This window comes from Aulonocara sp. 'chitande type north' Nkhata Bay, linkage group LG12, assembly GCF_057382095.1.
Source record: "Aulonocara sp. 'chitande type north' Nkhata Bay isolate Kocher_YH1m ecotype deep benthic linkage group LG12, A_spYH_male_GT1.1, whole genome shotgun sequence".
NCBI classification, from domain to species: Eukaryota; Metazoa; Chordata; class Actinopteri; order Cichliformes; family Cichlidae; genus Aulonocara; species Aulonocara sp. 'chitande type north' Nkhata Bay.
The window spans coordinates 5,225,159-5,241,738 of record NC_141355.1 but is presented as its reverse complement, the minus strand read 5'-3'; the positions used below and the strand labels follow the sequence as shown (position 1 = coordinate 5,241,738).

General features: G+C 40.8%; 1 protein-coding gene across 3 annotated transcripts; it reads left to right on the top strand.

Annotated features, from left to right (window-relative positions):
* The first annotated feature begins 550 nt into the window (after positions 1 to 550).
* Positions 551 to 15,639, top strand: LOC147316751 (glutathione hydrolase 5 proenzyme-like). Of its 3 annotated transcripts, none has more exons than XR_015131726.1 (12): positions 551 to 881; positions 3,053 to 3,183; positions 3,258 to 3,353; positions 8,696 to 8,873; positions 8,962 to 9,122; positions 9,350 to 9,496; positions 9,629 to 9,759; positions 11,409 to 11,593; positions 11,759 to 11,850; positions 13,321 to 13,771; positions 13,942 to 14,068; positions 14,243 to 14,282. XR_015131726.1 is itself a non-coding variant. In XM_086313317.1 (12 exons), the coding sequence occupies exons 1-12, from the start codon at positions 685 to 687 to the stop codon at positions 14,574 to 14,576; spliced, it is 1,674 nt and encodes a 557-aa protein (XP_086169443.1). In that variant the 5' UTR covers positions 551 to 684; the 3' UTR covers positions 14,577 to 15,639. The 3 variants fall into 3 exon arrangements, 1 of the variants encoding a protein (XP_086169443.1); XM_086313317.1 differs by lacking the exon at positions 13,321 to 13,771 and adding an exon at positions 14,439 to 15,639 and having other exon boundaries at positions 13,962 to 14,068; positions 14,243 to 14,353; XR_015131725.1 differs by having other exon boundaries at positions 13,321 to 14,068.
* The last annotated feature ends 941 nt before the right edge of the window (positions 15,640 to 16,580 follow it).

Genomic DNA, 16,580 nt, shown 5'->3' with positions numbered 1-16,580 from the left:
ATTTCAGTTAACTGGATTTTTCACACTTGAGTTTTTAGTTCAGTGTTAGATCACTATAAATAATTCGTATTTAAGCAGCTCTGACAGACACCCGAACATTCTGCTGCACTTGATATTAGTCCAACTGAAGATCATAATTTGCTGTAGTAACGTCTCTTCCCTCATTCCCCTCCACAGACGGATTTACACAGATCTCGGTGAGACCAACATCACTGACGAGAGACGAAAAGTCACCATCTTGATGCAAAGTGCTTTATGGTTTAGGTGAGGAAGATCAGCGCGAGGTTCATGAACATCGCATAGAGAACAGTAGGAAGTCGATAAACTGCGATAAGGGCTGTCGATGCTACATTTTTTTTCAGTGGGAAAACGATGTCCACGCTATCCCTGGTGGGATCACACACAAGGAGGAAACAACTGAGGTCCACCAAGTGTCTTGCAGAGATGAGAAGAAGAAAAAAACATAGGCGCTTCCGGACCCCTGTCTGTGTGGCTTCCGCAGCATTAAACGTCGAAGCAGCTACCTCTGCTTACCACAAACACACGTCTCCGGTACGCTGCGCCTATCATTGCCCACACAGCGCATATATGTGCGCAATATGTCGCTGTGCTATCTGGGGAATCAAGAAGCTGTAAACTTTCAGAGGAAGTGAACTGCCGACGGTTAGACAGAAGAAAGCAGCGATGCCTGAGTCCTACTGCAATACACCAGTATCCGTAAAGCGTGTATATCTGTGGGGTATATGTGTTCTATGTCTTCTACTTGTTCTTATTGCTTATTTGGTATGTCGGTGTGATAAGGACCATAGTCCTCCACCTAGTTACACTTTCTTAAAAGCTGCAGTGGCCGCAGACTCCAGGAAATGTTCAGAGATTGGACGGTGAGTAACATTTTAAACTTCTGACACAATTTTTGTTTTTCACATTACACATAATATTATGCACTGTTCCAAATACAAACATCTTTGAGAACTGTGTAACCCGCGTCTCATCATGGAGGTGTGCGGTTGTTTTTTTTCTCTATATCTTTTTACAAGACAACTACTCAGAACTTCTCGTTCTTTACAAAACCAATATGCCATTTCATAAAAGGCAAAATTCAGTCCGATCTGCATAATACAGGTCAATGCAGAATCTTCACGCCAATTCCCTATTTACGAGACATTCTACCGGACAAACCTTATTACATTATCGTAAATAAAACGCTAATGTAATGAATTTTAAAAAGAAATAAAACAAACACTTGTTAGTCGCTTTTTTTTTAGTTGATTCGATAAGAAATGTGTTATTCTTTAGATTCTCAGATGGCTTTTCTTCTTAATTAACTTACATTTAAAAATGACGTCCTGACAAACGGATTGTCCACAGCAAAATCTGCATTAGCCTACATCTTTCATAGGTCATATATGTCAAAAATAAATCTTTTTATACCCACTTACCGCTATTGTCTTACTCGTCTCTCTTCCTGCTACTTCTCTCTCTCTCTCTCTCCGTGTGTGTGTGTGTGTGTGTGTGTGTGTGTGTGTGTGTGTGTGTGTGTGTGTGTGTGTGGGGGGAATCGGAACCCATCGTCCACTTCAAAGATCCGGATCTAAGACCTGTTTTGTTCCCGACTGACAAATCAGTATTTTTACTGACATCGTCTGACAACATAGAGGCATATATATATGCCCCTATGTTCCCTATAGGGAATAATATCCCAGTATCACGGTAAAGCATGTAATAGATGTGCTGGTCCAACATGTGGCTATCACGCTTTGCCTCTCCTAAGCATTACATTTAAACGCATACTTAAGTTGCAGTACAACAGTGATGTTGTATTTCAAGCCAACATGAAAACAAATGTTTAAAGAGATATTACCAAAACTTTCACATATAAATGCATATCAGCACCTACCATAACAATACCTGGTATAGAAGGAGCCTGGAATGTAATTCATACTTTCCTTAGTAAGTAGCGACTTGTTTAAGTCACAGTTCTAGTATCAAGTCTTCCCAGTCCCCTAAAGAATGTCAGCTTACATTCAATATTTTCTGATTCTTTCATTTATTTTTTAATTACTCAGCTTTTTCTCATGTAGGGTTCAATTCAGTTAATTTAAACCTTTTAATCTGCCATCTTATTTTACCTCTTTTTGCTACAACTTTCAATATTTTTCTTAGTTTATTTGTTTGAAACAGTATGTAACCATTTTACTTGCACTTTTTAATTTGCAAACACAATGCTACTGTCTTTTCTTCTACGTTGGATACAAACTTTAACTTCCCCACTAATGTACAAATATTTGGATCAAAATAAAGTTGGTCCTCCTTATTCACCTAAATTCAGTGCAGTTACTAAAACCTAACACAGGATTAAATCCACAGAGCACTGCTTTCACTTTTAAACTGTTGTTTAAATTGCTTTTCTACTTAAACCGAGCACTCAAAGTGCTCGGTTTAAGTAGAGAGCTTTGCGGTCAGCTTCATCTGTCCAGCATCAAACCCTATGCAAAAAACCTTGGTGTGATATTTGACATATTTAACTTGGTGGTTAAATATTGAACTGAGACCTTTTCTTTCCATGAAAGATGGTGAAATTGTAATTCATGCTCTCATTTCCTCCCACTTGGACGATTGCAACTGACCTTACACTGGTCTCAGTCAGTCCTCTCTGCCCTGTCTCCAGCTTGTCCACAGTCCTGATGCTAGGCTCCTCACAGACACCTGAAAAAGTGGCTGTTTAGATTTCAAGATCCTCCTGTTTGTCTGCAAATGATCAGGTTAATTTAATTGTGGGACATGATTGAGAAATAAAATTCAATGAAGTGTGCATCCTTAGCACATGCAATAACAACAAAGACAACACATTGTTGTGTTATTCAGTCAAGGCAATTTATTTGACATTACAATTGTAACCCTTGTGGTGTCCTCGGATCAAAAATGGTCCCTATAGGTGAATGGCAAACAAGCATATGGGAATCCCGAGGACACCACTAAAATTAAATTCATTGTGCGCCTCTAACACACATGATAACAATAACACTAGAGTGATAACGATGAACTGTTTTAGGGACATTCTTCAGAAAAAAAACGGCTCTGCAGTAGATGCTGCCATTGCTGCGCTGCTGTGCACCTCCATCATCAACCCACAGAGTGCGGGGATCGGAGGCGGGGTCATATTCACAGTGATGGACAGCTCTGGTAACAAAACACCCTCGCTCCTCTTTGCTCAGCCCTGCTGGGGAATAACATAATAATATGTCATCTTTTCAAAGGTAAAGTGAAAATCATCAACTCCAGAGAGACTGTCCCCAGGAAGGTGAAGTCTGACCTGTTTAAGTTGTGCCATAAAACCACAGAGTGGCCGCAAGGTGGGCTGTTTTTCTTCCATAATGCTAATATTTATAATGTTTTAGTCTAATCTGCTCTTGGACTCACATTTATGCCACACCTAATTTATTCTGTACAGGTCACTGCTAATGCACACTGTGAGTCATTCCTCTTTCCTCAAAAAAGCAAAACTAGGATATTATAAAAAGAAAAGAAAAAAGAGATCAAGCAAACCACTACAGAGGGTTTGGGCATTGGCAGTTATTAAAGACAATGAGTTGGTGTCGTATATGACACTATCAGAATAATCTAGCATAAATTAACACCATGAAACACATGCTCCTTAGTTTCAGAAACAACCAGAGAGATTGAAGTAGTCAGGTCTTTCTCCAAACAGGTCTTAACAAGTCTTTCTCCAAATCATGCACAAGATGTAACACAAAAGTTTCAGTTATCTGTAGAGGTATTTTTTACATTCTGCACTTTAGTCTGCAAGACAAACTCAAGATATGAAGGATCATACCTTTGTTTTATCACCTGAGACAGGGTTCTGGTCACCAAAGAAGCGAAGGAAAGAGACAGCATGACAGGTATCTTGTTAAAATGTCATCCTCCTCCTCACCTCTAACCTCATCTCCTGAACAAAAGTCAGGACCCTAACATGCTAAGGAGTGCATAAACATTATTATTTAGTTACTGTAAGGAGACTGGACAATCAGCGCTTCCAACTCCAGGCAGTCAACAACAAACCAGCTAAACATCAACAGCTGGTTATAAGCTAACATTAAAGCAGGCTTGAGTTTCCTATTTATGGAAGTTCAGGATATCTTAAACAACTCGCCTCAGTATCGTTATTGCATGGACGCGAGCTTCACTGACACACACGCACACACACATGTAATATTCTGTCTCAAATTTATGAATAATGTATTCATAATCTGCTTCGTGAGCCACCATTATCTTTTTATTGCCGCTCGTTCAGTTCAACATAAAACACACCCACTTTCGTGAAAACAAACACTCCCCGTTGCCACTACGGTGGACCACAAGGGACAGTAAGCACGGAGTGCAAACATTATAAGCAATACAACATCTCCCTTTTTTTTTTAAATGTCCGCCAGTGACACAGCTGGTATACATTTCAAAATAGAACATCCTGAACATGAGGATAAGGAACAGTTTTTCAACACTGCCATGTGTAAAATTACTGGGCATAAAACTAACAACAACAATGCAATGCGGGATATGCACTCATTAGTACATGGACATTTGACATGTTTCCATTTTTTTTTTTTTTTTTTTTTTTTTTTTAGGGCAGCGATCCGCCTACACCCTTTACAATCACAGGTCAAGAATAACCCTCGGTTTGACCACTCGTCCTGATCTGGTGGTCAGTGCAGGGCTAGTGTCCATGGTTGGTGTTTTAGTGTCTTTAGATGGCGACAGGGGCTCTGCTTGTTGCTGAGCTGCACTATCTGGCTGGGTGACCAGATCGGATGTTGGTGCTGAAGGTGCCGGTGACGCCTTGGCGCCTCTCAGGTGCCGTCGGTTACGCCGTATAGTCTGTCCCTCGCCAGTGCGGATCACGAAAGAGCGGGCAGTCTCTGCAGGTTGGATGATGACAGCCAGTTTCCAGGCTCTGGACTCGTGCTGAAAGCGAATGTGGTCCCCCTGCTGCAGCCTCGGTAGTGGTGTGGCGCTGCGATTGTAGTAACGCCTCTGATGCTCTTGTCTTTCCATCCGTGTTTTTTGCACAACCGTCGGGCTTATGATGCGAGGTACCAGGTGGCATCCGGTAATGGGAAGCACTGAGCGTAGACGTCGACTCATGAGGAGCTGCGCGGGTGACCTGAAGCCATCGACCCTGCAGTGGTAGAGAATAGCCTTTCAACCTCAAAGTAGCGGCTGTAATAGTCCACAACTACCAAGTAGTCCCGTCCACGCCATGTGAAGAGATCTGAGGCCACTGCCTGCCATGGTCTCTCAGGGATCTGGTGTGGGATGAGAGGTTCTTTGGGATTCGCCGCGCGCCTCTCCTGACATATGGAACAGTTTTCCACCGTGGCAGCTATGTCCTTGCCCATGCCTGGCCAGAAGAGGGCGTCCCTTGCTCTCTGCTTACTCCTCTCAATCCCCATGTGCCCAGTGTGGATTCTCTCCAGCATGTTGTTTCTTAGGGCTATCGGCACTATAATTTTGTCACCTTTGAAGATGATGCCATGGAAGTGTGAAATTTCATCTCTGAAATTCCAGAAGTCCAAAAGGGTTTTGGGGCATTTTTTTCTGTCCTCAGGCCAGCCATCCTGCACAGTTTGCTTCAGCAGGGAGAGCTGCGGGTCGCATCCTGTTGCAGCCTGTATCTCTGAGAGTTTTTTGTCACTTACTGGGAGGCTGTTTATCACTGAGTGGATCTGGTCCTCCATGCCTTCACTCAGCGTGCTGTCTTGGTCGTGCAATGGTTTCCTGGACAGTGTGTCGGCCACAGGTATGTCTTTTCCGGGCCGGTGCACAATCTCTATGTCGTATCTCTGCAGCTGTAACAGCATGCGCTGCAGACGAGCAGGGGCTACAGAGATTGGTTTCTTCAGTATGTGCTCCAACGGCTTGTGGTCCGACTCGACGATGACTCTCCTGCCGTATATGTAGGTGTGGAAATGCTTGCATCCAAACAGCACTGCAAAGAGCTCTTTTTCGATCTGTGCATAGTTGACTTCTGTTGGGGTCAGTGTCTTTGAAGCATATGCTATTGGGTGTCCGTCCTGCATCAACACAACTCCCAAACCATACTTCGATGCATCTACCTGTAGCCGTAGCTCCTTGGTCGTGTCGTAGTATGCCAGTATGGGGCCTGGTTCTCTGGTTATGAGATCTTTCATTTGCTGGAAGACTCTGTCGTGGGTCTGATCCCAGATGAACTCCGAGTCTTGTTTGAGCAGCTGACACAGCGGTGCGTTCACCTCTGATAGTCGTGGTGCGAATCTGGACAGGTAGTTCGCCATTCCAAGGATTGTCTCAAGCTCATTCTTATTCTCAGGAGGTGGCATGTCCTTTATGGCCTGCAGTTTCTTTGGGTCTGGCTGGATGCCCTCCCGGGTGAGTTTGTGTCCAAAGTAACTCACTTCTGTGGCGCCTATGACACATTTCTCTGGATTGAGACGTACTCCTCGCTCCCGTGTGCGCTCAAGCATGGCACGGAGGTTCTCGTCGTGGCTGAATCCCAGTCCATCCGTGGTGCAGGAACTCCCGACGAATCCATTTCGCTCTGTCAGTGGGCGTTTAGTTCGATTTACTCTGACACCATGTAATATTCTGTCTCAAATTTATGAATAACGTATTCATAATCTGCTTCGTGAGCCACCATTATCTTTTTATTGCCGCTCGTTCAGTTCAACATAAAACACACCCACTTTCGTGAAAACAAACACTCCCCGTTGCCACTACGGTGGACCACAAGGGACAGTAAGCACGGAGTGCAAACATTATAAGCAATACAACAACACACACACACACACACACACACTTAAACTAGGACAAAACAATTGGACAAAAGAACAAAACACTAAAACACTAAAGACAGGACCCTCAGATGAGACAGAGACAGACTGGACACAAAGAAAACATAATCAAACTCAAAATACAAGAAAATAATTTACTCAGCAACAAAAACATAAATGATCTTATACCTCTTCAAAGAAATAATTAACAAGTCCAGAGAAATTCAAATACCGGGTCAAAAAACCCACATTTTTATTTGCCAAAGGATTCTAGCTGCTCCACAGTCCTGGGTCCTTTTTGTCATATCTTTCATTTCATGATGCACCCAATGTGTTTTTTTTTCTTGGTCAAAGGTTTGAACTGCAGGCAGGCCATTTTTCTACACCCAGGTACTTCTACTGTGAAGAGATGCTATTGTAATAGATGCAGTATGCGGTTTAGCGTGGTCTTGCTGAAATAGATGTCAACTCGATGGAAGCATAAGTTGCTCTAAGACCTGTGTACACCTTTCAGCACTGATGGTGCATTGCCAGATGTGCAAGCAGCCAATTCCATAGGCAGTAATATAATCACCTTCAAAGGTTTTGAATTGAGTCGTGATAACAAGCTGCAAAAACAGCAGCACTTAACAACGTTAAAGCCCTTTACTGTTTGAGCTGAATCACTGCACATTTGCCAAATTCGACCTGTGCAGGCTGTACCCTGCTTCTTGCCCTAAGAGAGCTGGGATAGGCTCCAGCCGCCCTGCAACCCTGAAAAAGGATAAGCGCCAAAGAATGGATGGATGGATCGATTTGATACTGATATCAGTGATGGTATTGATACTATCGATATTTGGATTGACCTGTCCACCTCTAATAGAATTATCAATGCGAGTCTGCAGAGAATGTCCACACATAAAGTCTTTATACAATAAAAATATAATCGTCACATTAAACAGCTTCTAAGAGAAAGATCAGTTTCTGAATGGGCTGTTCAACAATAGACAGCTTGCCAGAATGCTGTCCCATCTTTCCCATTTTCTGGTCTCCAGATAATATAAATTAATATAAATCCAGGACGAATCTTAAATTTCCTCACAAGTCCATCTTTATCAGTCATTGTTTCTGCTTTGGCTCATCTCCACTCGTTCCCTGGCAGATTATCTGTCTGTGGAGGTGAAGCTGAAAATGTTGTGAGATGCTGAAGTGGGGCCAGAGACACAGGCTGCTGTGGATGCACATGTCCCTGTCTCTTATGTTGCTGTCAGCAGAGTACAAATGACCCTCCTGCATTACTTCCTGATCATCTATAGTGTTTTGACTTTGAAGCGAAGCTGTGGATCCATATATAGAATCAGCATAGTCTCTGTTAAGAAGTGTCTTTTGAGTATGGGATGGAGCGCAATAAGAACTGGGAGTATTTCTTGGAGCAGTTCGCTTGTGGCAGATATAAAAAATAAAGAAAATAGAAATTAGAATATGTGTGAGAAAGATGGATCAAGGAAAGAAAGGGGGCTACAGGCACCATTTATTTATATGGCCCAGAGTTCTGTGCTACACTCCTGCACACAGGCTGCATAAACAGTAAGAAAAGTAAGTATAAGATATGCTAAATGCTTCTTTGAGCCAGAAATAGTGTAAATATGTAAATATAGTGAAATAAACTAAAATTAACTGTAAGATGCAAAATGTTATCTCTAACATAATCAGTTACAAACACACACATTTAAAATTTACAATGTTTCCCTCTGAAATGGAGCAGAATAGAATGGAGTATTTACAAAGCACCAAATTATAACAAATGTCATCTCAGATCATTAAAGGTCAGGACCTTACAGTTTACTCAAAACATGAGCAAATGTATGTGGGACTTTCCAGCACTGACTATCCATTATCTATCTAACCAGGTAGCAAATGGATTGGGGTTCCTGGGGAAATTCGAGGTTATGAAGCGGCACACCGGCTTTATGGGAAGTTGCCCTGGGCCGACCTCTTTCAGCCGACCATCAAATTAGCCAGAGAAGGATTCCCTATTCCTTACTACCAAGGTCAACACATCCCACGCATTGGTAACATGTCACTACGGTATGAAATACACCCACAATGTGATTTCAAAAATACAAAGAGCAAACAATGAATGTTTCAGCTTTATTTCACTGTCTTTGTCTTTTAGGGAGTTATATTTAGATAAAAATGGGAACCTGCTTAAGACCGGTGATACTGTGAAATTTGAGAAACTGGCTGACACTTTGGAGAAGATCGCAAACGAGGGACCAGATGTGTTTTACAACGGAACAATAGCAAAGAATTTAATCAGTGACATACAGAATGAAGGTATTATCAGATGGGTTTCATCCTGCTCTCTTTCTGACCGTTTTCTATGTCTGCCAGGCACAATGATCTAATTATAAATTAAAAAATCGATTGGATTTGGAAAAATCTAACATGATCCCTCACAGGCCACACTGTGATCTGTCTGGATCCATTCAAAGTCTTGATTATGAAATGCATTGTGTTCATTTTTGTTCAGCTGAATCATTTGTTTCACTGTTTTTGCTCAGGAGGAACACTCACACTGGAGGACTTGGCATCGTATGAAGCTAATGTGACTGATGCGTGGAATATTTCTTTGGGAGAGTATAAGCTGTACTTCCCGCCGCCCCCTGCAGGGGGAGCCATCCTCAGCTTCATCCTCAACATCATGAAAGGTTCCTGATTGTTGCTTCTAGCATGTAGAGTTTGTTTCATATTAAAAAAAGATCCTTATCAATCTTTACAAATGTGATACACTAAGAAATGATGTTTTAAATAAAAGAAATAACAATTATTTATATTTTCAGGATACAAAATGAATTCAGAACCTAAGACGACTGATGAAAAGATTTTGTTTTATCACCGTTATATTGAAGCTTTAAAATTTGCCAATGGATTAAAGAAACATATCCGAGATCCAAACTTCAGCTCGGATAAAGTAAGTATCTCAAAATCCTACAGATTTGCACCTGCTTTATTGCATATAGTATGATTATATTTAAGTGACTAAACAAGTAAAAGTAGCAATACCACATCACAAAACACAAAACAAATAGTGCAAAATATTTAAAGGGGATGCCCTGGTTTCAATATGAGCATATAGCATTGTTAGCTCAATTTACTTATAATTATAAATGTACCTATTTAATTTATAATTATCAGTATATTTGAAAAATCAAGCTGCACCTCTCCTCCAGGCAGAGGTGGGAAGTAACGAAGTACAAATATTTAGTTACTGTACTTAAGCAGAATTTTCAGGTATCTGTACTTTGAGTATGCATTGTTTTACTTTTACTCCCTACGTTTATAAACAAACATCTGTCCTTTCATCTCCTTACACTTTAAAAATAGGCTCTTTTGCTTTAAAGCATTTGAAGGAAGTTATTATTTTGTCACTGCGAGCCTTTAAACATCAAACCGATTTAAGTCGAAACAGCAACACATGAAAGGTAATCCTATTGATTTATTAATCACAAGAGTCTGTGCAACGTTTCTGTCTGCTCAACAAACATCAGCAAACACACAGACTGTTTGTGTGCAGCTTGTCTCACAGTGTGTTGCTAGCTAAAGGTCCAGCTGCTGTTTTTCACAGGGAGGGATAAGAAAGAGAGCCAACTTCACTTAGATTCACTCAAATTTTTAACACTAGTTACTTCTACTTGCCACCTCTGCATCCAGGCCCTGGTGTGTTACTAAAACAGGGGGGACATGATGAAAATAATGAGCCTCTGCTCTGCCTGAACCCACTGCTTCACCCCTTGCCTGCAGTTATCAGCAAACTTCACCCCACCACAGTCAGTCTATGCACATTGATAATGAGTTGAGGTGAGAAGAGATCTGAAGTTTTTTGTAATATCTCTGAGTTTTGCACAGTCAGACTTTAGCTTAATTTGCTGGAGTGAGATTGTGACTATGTGTTTACAAAGTGCTTTTACAGAGGTGTTCACCCTTCCTAATTATCAGCTAATCAGGGGCATTTGATTATCAGTACCTGGCTGCTACTTACAATTAAAGTTCTTATAGAAGCACTAACGGTGTCCTTCACAGGTCTGTTTAGAGTACTATGAAAAATTTCCCAGTAACTCTGCATTTTCATTTCAGCATAATTCTGATGAAACTTTTGAAACATTTAAGTATGAATAAAAGTTTTCAAAGCACATAAACCTAAATTGCTTTATTATTTGTCTCTAAGTATTTTAATGTGTATTATTATCATTTTAGTATTTGTCCATTTTGTGTAATGTGATGTTTTCCAATGCTCTGGTGTACACACACGGCAAAGCATTTCAGAGAATATATCTTTGCCAGTTACATATGGAGTTTGATCACTAAACAGTGTCATAACCCCCTAGTGTTAATTACACCTTGACCTCATATCTGGACAGCATCAGTACCACACATTGGTCTGTGCTGGCTGAAGATGCTCCTGCTGTGTCTTCCAACAGCAGCATCAGTGATGCATCAATGATCAAAACTCTGTTAACATTTGCCTGTTACTGGTTAATTTTCTTGATGGCAATGTATTTCTGTAATGTGCTTATTTAATTAGTTTTAATTCATTTTATTAATTCTCTGTATTTCACACAGATGGCAAAGAATTTGATAGAGGATAGCTTTGCAGACAGCAAACGGAGCTTGATCAGCAGCGAAAAGACTCATGATCCCCAGTATTACGGCGACACCTCACATATGGACAGCATCGGCACCACACATGTATCTGTGCTGGCTGAAGATGGATCTGCTGTGTCTGTCACCAGCAGCATCAATGATGAGTCAGTACCTGCATCATTCTGTTTCACTGTTAGAAACAAGCTATCAGATTTTTTTTTCTTGAAACTGAAGATTTAAGACATTATGGAGGAACTTATTTTTAGACTATTTTTGTACTACAAAGAGTGTCTTGGTGTTGTAGTTAATTTAATGTTTATTCTTTACAGATTTGGCTCCAACGTCCTCTCTCCAAGCACTGGAATCATTCTCAACAACCAGCTGACTGACTTCTGTAATAGAGCTAATAGCGTCTCTCCTGGTAAGAGATCAGTAGGATGCTTTTTACATTTATTTTTTATGAAATACAAGTAATCAGACGAGGAAGGCGGATTATTTAAAAACGAATACTACAAAGAGTTTAATTTTTTTCTTGAAATTATTTTCCTGAGAGGACATTTTTTTTTAAGTTATTTCTAATAATAGCAAAATAGTACCATTGAGGAAATCAGAAGAGAAAATGGCATTTCGTAATTTATTGTGACGCATCATCTGACCATTCATGAAAACAATATAAATATAAGCCAAATATATATTATATTATAATATAAATTTGGATTCAAATTGCATTTTCTAATGTCATAGCCTGCTAAAATGTTTTCAACAACAGGCACAGTTGAGCTCTGAGTGACCTTCTATAAACACAAATTACATAAGCTCTCTAAATCTGTGTTAGTGAGCGCTTCTCCTTTGCCGAGGTAATCCATTCCACCTCACAGGTATATCAAAGTGCTGATTAGACAGTATGAATATTGCAAAGGTGTGACTTAGACTGCCTGCAATAAAAGGCCACTCTAAAATGTGCAGTTTGATCACACAGCACAATGCAGCTGGCACATGCAGAGCGGGTTTATTTACAAACACCAAGTGCAGAATATATACAGTGGGGGAAAATCCTATGGGCTCAAATTGTGATCATAAATCTTTTGTACTTTTGTACTTGATTTGTACAAGATTTGTATGTGTAAAAAGAATTTGTGTGTACGTTAAAAAGATTTGTGTGTGGACTTAGCTAAAAAATACGTGTGAAACTCTGCACTCAAGTTTCAAGTTACAAGTATGAATTTTGACCCTATTTTTCTTCCTTTCAGCTGATTGGTCAATGTCATGTCAATCACAAATTTAACAATCCAATCAGAGAACAGATGGGTTCTCTGATTGGACACACACAAATCTTTCATACGCACACAAAAATTCTTTTTACAGATACAAAACTTTTTTACACACACACAAATTCTTTTTACACATACAAATCCTGATTTACAAGTACAAAATATTTATGACCATGATTTGAGCCTATAAAAATCCGGGGTTCCGAGGGTCCAAGGGAAGGGTCCAGAGGAAAACTCTCTTGCACTCATTCTCTTCTCCTATACTCCAACACACACACGTCCACCCAGCGGGAAGGTCACGGGTTCGGGGAGGAAAACTATCACACAGGAAAGGCAGGTTACACAAAGTCACGAATCTTACACAAGCTAACATTCACAAGAGCTAGAGAGGATCACTAACATGTCTCGCACAATCATCCAGCGACGAGAAGGTCTGCGTTTCAAAGCAAAAACACATGTAGCCTTGCGGGGCCGGCTGGGCAGACACGGGGACCATGACAGCCACAGAAGTCCCATCCTTTGAGGCAGTGTGCAACTGGAATCCTGACTGCAGGAATCTCTACCAGAGCTGTTGCCCATGAAATTAATGTTCATTTCTCTACCATAAACCGTCTCCAAAGGTGTTTCAGATAATTTGGCAGTACATCCAACTGGCTTCACAACCGTAGACCATGTGTAACCACACCAGCCCAGGACCTCCACATCCAGCATGTTCACCTCCAGGATGGTCTGACACCAGCCACCCGGACAGCTGCAGCAACAATCGGTTTGCATAACAGAAGAATTTCTGCACGAACTGTCAGAAACCGTCTCAGGGAAACTCATCTGTATGCTCATCGTCCTCATCAGGGTCTGGACCTGACTGCAGTTTGTTGTCGTAACCAACTTAAGTGGAAAAATGCTCACATTTGATGGCGTCTGGCACGCTGGAGTGGCGTTCTGTTCACAGATGAGTCTCGATTTTCACTGTTCAGGGCAGATTCCAGACAGCGCGTGTGGCCTCGTGTGGGTGACCGGTTTGCTGACGTCAACGTTGTGGATCGAGCGGCCCATGGTGGCGGTGGAGTTCTGGTATGGGCAGGTGTATGTGCAACTTCGCACAGCTATTGTAGAGTGGACCAACATTCTACAGCCCACAATCAACAACCTGATCAATGCAACGGAGATGTGTTGCACTGCGTGAGGCAAATGGTGGCCACACCAGATACTGACTGCTTTCTACTTTTGTCCTGCAATTCAAGGTCTTTGTTGTATTTCTCAGGGGAGCGGCCTCCCTCCAATATGGCCCCATCTGTGCTGAAGTCTCCATCGAAGACGCTGGTGATTGGAGGGTCTGGTTCTGAAATGATTCCACCGGCAGTTGCCTCAGTACGTATGCATGGTACACACAAAGGTGCCATTACATATTAAATAAAATAAATTGATGCAGACTGATGCCCGTCTTTGCTGTTTAAGCTTGGCCCATAGTGACAAGATTCTTCACACTAATTTATCCTGTAATCATCACTTTATCATCTCATGGAATTATTTTTTCTCTCCAAGGCGCTCATGAACCACCTTTGGTTTGGAAAGAGCCTTAAGGAGGCAATTATTACGCCTGTTGTTTTTGTTGACTATCAAAGTGAAGTAGAAATTGAATCGAAGCTTGAAAAGGTAATTTATTCAATGTATTCAAATGATAAAAGCCTTGTTCTATTTCTCTTGTTCCATCTGAGTCTCCCTCCTCTTTGCCCTGCAGGATGTAGTTGATGGTCTTGAAGCTAAGGGACATAAAATAGCAAAATTCTACAACACAGTTAACGCTGTGGAAAAGGCGGGCAGCTGTATCTCTGCATGGTCTGATGAAAGGAAAAAAGGCAAAGCTGCTGGTTACTGAGACCAAGAGTCAGTGATGTCAGTTATACAGCATGGTCTTAAGGTTATGGACACTGCTGTAGCTACAACATTGGTAAATCTATATTCGTCTGTTAACTGATAGATCATTCATGCTTTAATCATGTGTCTAAAAAGTTTGTAATATTGAAAACATAATGCGATAATCAGATTATTTAAATCCAATGTCACATGCAAAATAGTGCAAAGACAGCATTGTAAAAACGATGTTGTTGTTTTGTTTTTAATTTCAGGGGTTGCTGTTGATATCCGTCTTTTTAAAATAAAAATAAAAAATCAATATGACCTTTTAAATATTTGTTCATTTTGGTTTTTGATACACAGAATAGGCTAAACAAGGTCACAGCTTTCAGGTTGAAATGTGAAGCCCATGCCTTTTCCTTCAACCTGCATTCTTTCTAAGCAGCAGGCCAGCAGGACGAGACTGACTGCAGAAATCTTTGGTTATATAAAAGATTGTTGGAAAATGAGCTACAGACTTCATGTTCCATTCCACCAGTAAACAATTCATATTTTCAAGTCTTATCAAATTCATGTTTACTTTGTAAATTTTAACCCACTAGATTGTCCAGAAGGGAGATAAAATAGGGCTGCCCTAAAGTGTACCCTAAGTTATCAATTGATTTGTAATAAAAAATTAAAAAAAAGACCAGCATAACCTGCAGTTACTGTTACAGGTATGTCAACATCAACAAAGCTGGAACTCACAGACTGTTAGAGCCAAATAGAAAGGTCAGTTTTTTATTTGAATATTAGTAGCTACATTTAAATGCTTTTTAGTATTGTTTTTTTTTAATTCAGTTTGCGTATTACGTTTTTTGTTTTTTTTGTTTTTTTGCTTTATTAGTTCATCCTGCTTTTGTTGTGCTGTTATAAAGTGTGGGTAATTCTGCTGATATGGTCAGGGTAAAAGTTAATCTGGCAAGCATTTTGCGAAGCAACAGTTTGCCTTTATAGTTGTTTAATGTGTTTTACTGATAGATATAGATAACCCAGACTTGAACGGATATGTTTTGTTTTGAAACTCTCAATTTTGTGTACAATAAAGTCCTTTCTTCAGTGTTTAATGTCTGCCTTGTTTTCATTATTGGATTACATCCAAGCTGCCTTTTGGAAATCACGATTCAACAACTTTGTTTCCAATCTTGCATGAAAATACTGAGTAGTCTTGTCCAGTGCATTAAAGCACTGTGTGTGACTGTGGTGCCTATAGTCAGCCTGCAATCCACAGCCACGACACTCTCTCTCCACGCTACACCATAGCCTCCGTTAAACGTCCTGACATCCTTTCCCCACCTATTGCTTTTATTCATGAGATGAGAAGACTACACTTAGGCAAGTCTGCTGAACCAGATGGGGTGAGTCCCCGTGTCCTCAAGACCTGTGCCCCAAAGCTTTGTGGAGACTTTCATAAACTCTTCATGAAGAACCTGAGTCTGCAGAGGATCCCAGTGCTGTGGAAGACACAGTTAGTAACTTAGTTACATTACTAGTTACTTTTATCAAAAGTAACTCAGTTACTTCAAGTTACTCGTTACTTTCAAAGTAACTAGTTACTAGAGAAAGTAACTTTGGTTTTACTCAAAATTCTCTTGTGTTGCTTCCGTAACTGGATACCCAGTCTTCTATTTGCTTACTTGCCACAAGTGCACTGTGCCACCTACCAACGGAAAGGAAAAAATAATGTGCATATTTCCACAAGAGAAATCCCACGCCTGGACCGTTGTTGACCGACGCCATGATTCTAGCCTACGTCACAGCGTCATGTGCGCTTTTTACATCCAACACAAAAACTGCAGTCGTGGTGCTTTCGATTGTACTCAGAACTTGGAAATTCTGCCTTCCGAATAGGAAGATGTAGGCAACACCAGACTGCAGATGAGCTGCATACAGGGCTGGACTGGGACAAAAAATCGGCCCGGGCATTATGACTAGAGATCGGCCCGCCATTATAGGAAAAATCATAAAGCCTTTGAATGAAAACAAA

Bases quoted from the DNA above. Each gene is read 5' to 3' on its own strand.
- LOC147316751 (XM_086313317.1), top strand. From the start codon at position 685: ATGCCTGAGTCCTACTGCAATACACCAGTATCCGTAAAGCGTGTATAT. The intron at 3,184-3,257 runs GTAACAAAACAC...ATCTTTTCAAAG, and splicing joins CACAGTGATGGACAGCTCTG to GTAAAGTGAAAATCATCAAC. The intron at 9,760-11,408 runs GTAAGTATCTCA...TATTTCACACAG, and splicing joins CAAACTTCAGCTCGGATAAA to ATGGCAAAGAATTTGATAGA.